Raw genomic sequence first — 4,792 nt, 5'->3', positions numbered from 1 at the left:
CCAGGTTTCATGTTTCATCCCCAGCCACTGGCATGATCAGGTTTGGGTTTTTTTTAACTACCTCAGCCCCTGGAGAGCACTGATACTGCTGGTCAGTGTAGGCAGAACTGACCTAGATGGATCAATAGCTTCATATATTAAAAAGGATTTTAAATGTGGATCCAAACTACCTTTTCCACACATGCACGTGTACACCCCATTCCCCCTGGGAGATGACTCTTGCAGGAGTAATGTAAACTGGTTTTCCTAAATGGTTCAACCTGCAATTATCTTCCCTTTTAAATCAGAGTTCACTTTATCAGATGCATGAAAGGTACCTCCTCAGTAGATATCTTTATATTTAACTGTGATTTTTTTAAAACTTAAAAGTTTTATCTGATGCATTTATCCTCCCAATAATATTTGATGATCTGATTGACCACAGCTTATCCTGGAACAAGCGCCACTGGGCTCCAGTTTCATTTTACTGTTGCTGCAGCCTACCACAGCTTCCCCTCTGAAATTATTATCTAGTTCCCCTGGACTGCCAAAACTCAGCAAATCCATCCGTTCATGGAAGGAAGATGCTTACATGATGAATCCAACCTAAAGCGATCCATCTCCCCTTCAACAGGAAAACTGGGATCGGCCTCGTTTGTCCTGAAATTAATTCATTAAATAAAAGGTGCTGGTATATGAAAAGCACACGGAAGACCAGCGTTCCTAACTCCAGTTGCTGGGGGGTGGGTGGCGAGGTAGAGACTCCGAAAACATTCTGCACATGCTCAGAAGAGCTTTCAGTTCCAACCGGTTTTCAGGAGCAAGGAAACCAAGAATATGGAGCCTGGGAGTGCTCTGACATTGAAAGCCACACTTTCTGGAAGTAACCGCCACGCCAGCAACCAAAGATGCAATCCTAAAACGCATTTACCAGGGAGTAAACGCCCTCTGGAACTCAATCAAATATGTTGTGGTTCGTGCGGCAATGCTAAAGCAGGTTTAGAACAATTGGGATTGGGTCCTCTCCCCCGGTGGTTTGAGTACCCCCCCTCCCCCGGTGGTCTGAGTAATCGCCACTAGAGTAGACCCCAGAGTGACCCGCTAGTGGCTTTACACCTAGGCTTATCCTACCTACAACTGTTCTTCACAGCCGCTGTGACGTGTCTTTGCCCCCCCCCTTCCCTCCCCAGCCCGTGCGCACGGCGGGCAAAGCACGCAAAAGGGGGACCCTCCCTCAACTCCTCGGCAGCCGCGGGTGTGCAGAGGGGGAGTGCGGCGTAGTAGAGCATTGATCCGCATCGATCTCTCATTGGCGCGTTGGCGGCACCGCCCCCTCCCTCCGCAGCACGTGGCGGGCGGGCTGGTTGGTTTGAACCGAGGGAGCCGTGCGCATGGAGCCGGGCGGGGAGGGGCAGCTTTGCGCCCGCTTGCCGGCATAAATAGCAGCCAGGCGCGGCTCCGGAGTCAAATCGCAATCCTCCCTCGTGTCTGATCGTTTACCAGCCGCTGAACAAACCGAACCCAGGATGGACGCTGAAGACTGTCCCTGCGTTAGTGGTAAGGGAGCTTTATTTTATAAGAAGAGAACAGCCTCGCCTTTCTGTCTCTCTCTTGTGTGTGATATTTTTTTCTTACAATTCACAGGTGCGTGACGGTCTCTTTGGCTGGCAGACTAACAGTTTAGCAGAGCAGGTGCTCACAGGAAAACAGTCTCCAGTCCTGTTTTTACCTTTCTCTTGGGTGTTCTATAATAACTTAAGGGTGTGCAGTTTGACTCCTCCAAGTTGCTAGAGCTGGACAAAGTGCAATAGAGACTGTTGCTTGTGCTTCAGATTTATGTTTACTTATCAGAACATTTATATCATGCTTTTCTGCTTGGCTCAAAACAACCTCTGCGCTTTTCATCATCTCTAGGTATCTTAGTTGGCACAAGGCAGTTGGTCCAGTTCCAAATTCCTTTAAAACTGCTTGAAGCCTTACAAGCTGCTGCTCCCTCATCCCCCTGCTTGTATTCATTCAGTTTGTCCCAAAAAATGGGATCAGTTCTGCTTTGCTGATAGGAAATGGGTGAGGGCGATGCTAAACTGAGGCTCACGTTTCAGCTATCTGTGATCTTAATGCTTGTTTTCTTTTTTTCTTGTCATCTGGTCCGGTAGGTGGTCTGTGCACCTGTGGCAACAACTGTCAGTGCAAAAATTGCAAGTGCAAATCGTGCAGAAAAAGTGAGTTTCTGGGTTTTGTTCTTGATGGCCTATCTGATTAAATGTATGGTGATGGAAAATGCTATTAAGTCACACCTCTGCATAGAGATTTTGGACTTTAGTTATTTAGTTGTTAGTGGTCCCCAATCCAAGTACTAATCAGGGCTGAACCTGTGTGGTTTCCAAGATCTCATGAGACTGGGCTAGCCTGGCCCATCCAGATAGGGTGGCCATGTCTCCCCTGGCCACTGGCTGGGGATGGAGGAGTCAGGTTGCCAGATCCATATTCAGGGATGGAACCTGAGAAAGACAGGGGCCTCAATGGGGTACAATGCCATAGAGTCCACCCTCCAAAGCATCCATTTTCTCCTGGGGAAATAGATCTTTTGTAGTCTGGGGATGAGCTGTAATTCCAGGGGATCCTCAGGTCCCACCTGGAGGCTGGCATCCGTATGATCAGGGCAATTAACTTGTGTAAGTGGGGGGGGGGGTTGGCCAGTTAGTAACTTCTTTGTGCAGTGTGATAGTTATTGTAATGACTGACTTGGGGTGTGTCGTGGGTCAACCGAAATGATACACTACTAGCTTGGCACCTGCAGTGTATGTGTGAATTGCACATGGAGGGGAGCACCAAAGCTTGCCTAAGAGAGTGAGCCAGCATAGTGTAATGGCTAAAGTACTAGATAAAACTCTTGGCGATTCTGAGATTCAAATTCCACTTTGACATTCAAACTAATTGTGGGACCGTGGGCGCATCACTTCCTTCTCAGCCTAACCCAGCTCACAGGGTGTTGAGGGTAATGTGGAAAAAAGTATATGCTCTACCCTGATTTCCTTGGATGAAGGGCTCGTTCAGACAAGCTTTGGCTGCTTTTTTTTTTTTTAAGATACTAACAATGACTTGCCTTGCAGGGCTGTTGTAATTGTTTCAACAAATTCACTTATACAGAATGTATTTGATGCTCTAAACCTCTCCAGTTTGAAGAGCTGATGTAGTTCTAAGCAGTCCTGATTAAAAAGCCAATGGGGAATGGATTGATCATGGGTAGGGTCGGCAGAGAGATGCTCTCCCCTCAAAGGATCCTGCATGAGTATTCCCCAGCATGGTGCTACCATGAGCGTAAAGGGGTGAGGGAACCAATGATGTTGAAAACTCTACAGCAGGAGTAAATTGGGCACAGAGAGCCCACCTGTCGCACCTACTCCTGAATGCTTTGCTGCTTGGAGTGCTGTTGCGACTACTCAGTTGCAAGCTCCCTTTGAAGGGGTGCTTCTTGAAAGTCTGTTACCTTACCCTGCACTTTTAGCCAGCCCCATCCTCAAAAGGGTTTCCTGAGCATCTTACAGCATTTGAGTGATAATATTAATTAGAATACATCTCCCCCTCCCCCCCCCCCCCCCGCAAAAGAAAAGGTGCTCAGGGGAAGGCTGCTTGCTGAAGTTTCTTCCAGGTGGAATGGAGGCAAGTCCTTATGCCACCCTTCCTCTATCTAGCCTTGATAAGGAGCAAGAGCAGAACAAGCCTTGATAAGAAACAAGAGCAAATCAGCAGAGCATAAGAACGTAAGAGAAGCCATGTTGGATCAGGCCAATGATAGTGAGCTCTTAAGCAGTGGCCAGAGCACGTTTGTGTGCAGAAAATTACTACCTGTCTGCGTCTTGGTAGACAGAGGACTAAGAACCAGAAATGTGACTGGCTTGCAGAGTTTCTTACTGTGAGCGTTCAGACTGATGCCACATTTGCAAGGCAGATTTTTTAATATGGGTGTGTACCCCAGTGCTGTACTAGTTCAGGAGGAACATGACATTTGGCTTTCTCTCCATTCTGCAATCCTTGTTGGGCCCCATTCATGAGACTTTCTTTCTTTCATTTCTCCCCTAGGTTGCTGTTCCTGTTGCCCGGTTGGCTGTGCCAAGTGTGCCCAGGGCTGTATCTGCAAAGGGCAGCCTGCCGCAAAGTGCAGCTGCTGCAAGTGAATGTCCACTCGCTGTCCAAGCGATTATCTGTATATTTGATTGCCTACCAGAATGTAACCTTATTGTTCATTTCTATATGTGCCTGTGCGTTTTCTAGCATTTAGATGTAAAAAAAAAATTAAGCAACTTGAAAATAAAGAAAAGTGTGTGTGTGTGTACATATATATGCAACTGTGTATTTCATTTGGGATTTGAGATCTAGTTGTGTAAGCTTCCCTCTCACTTGCCTACATTTGTGAATCAGGCCAGTGAATCTGTCCTCCAGAGCATAAATGGGAAGGAGGGGGAACATTAGTGAAAGCCAATGTGGTGTAATAGTTATGACCAGCAGATTCTAATCTAGAGAACTGGGTTTTATTCACCACTCCCTTTGAATGAACCTTCTGGTTGACCTTGATTCAGTCACAGTTCTCTCAAAACTCTCTCAGCTCCACCTTCCTTCCAAGGTGACTGTTGGGGGGAGAGGAAGGGAAGGCAATTGTAAGCTGCTTTGAGACTTCTTAGGGTATAAAAATAAACCGTTCTTCTATGACAACCCCCTTACAATGATATGGTCTGTATAGTGGTGGCACCTCCTAATGCATTTCCTGACATTTACTTCTTCCCTAGACTGTGGCTTTCCCTCATTGGGGGAA

General features: G+C 47.0%; 1 protein-coding gene across 1 annotated transcript; it reads left to right on the top strand.

Moving 5' to 3' along the window:
* Positions 1 to 1,223: 1,223 nt before the first annotated feature.
* On the top strand, positions 1,224 to 4,312 carry LOC132582147 (metallothionein-1). Its single transcript, XM_060253620.1, has 3 exons — positions 1,224 to 1,536; positions 2,136 to 2,201; positions 4,063 to 4,312. The coding sequence occupies exons 1-3, from the start codon at positions 1,506 to 1,508 to the stop codon at positions 4,155 to 4,157; spliced, it is 192 nt and encodes a 63-aa protein (XP_060109603.1). The 5' UTR covers positions 1,224 to 1,505; the 3' UTR covers positions 4,158 to 4,312.
* Positions 4,313 to 4,792: the final 480 nt, after the last annotated feature.

The sequence above is a fragment of the Heteronotia binoei genome, chromosome 14 (assembly GCF_032191835.1).
Source record: "Heteronotia binoei isolate CCM8104 ecotype False Entrance Well chromosome 14, APGP_CSIRO_Hbin_v1, whole genome shotgun sequence".
Classification (NCBI taxonomy): Eukaryota; Metazoa; Chordata; class Lepidosauria; order Squamata; family Gekkonidae; genus Heteronotia; species Heteronotia binoei.
The sequence above is the reverse complement of the archived record's forward strand: the minus strand, read 5'-3'. Positions and strand labels throughout refer to the sequence as shown.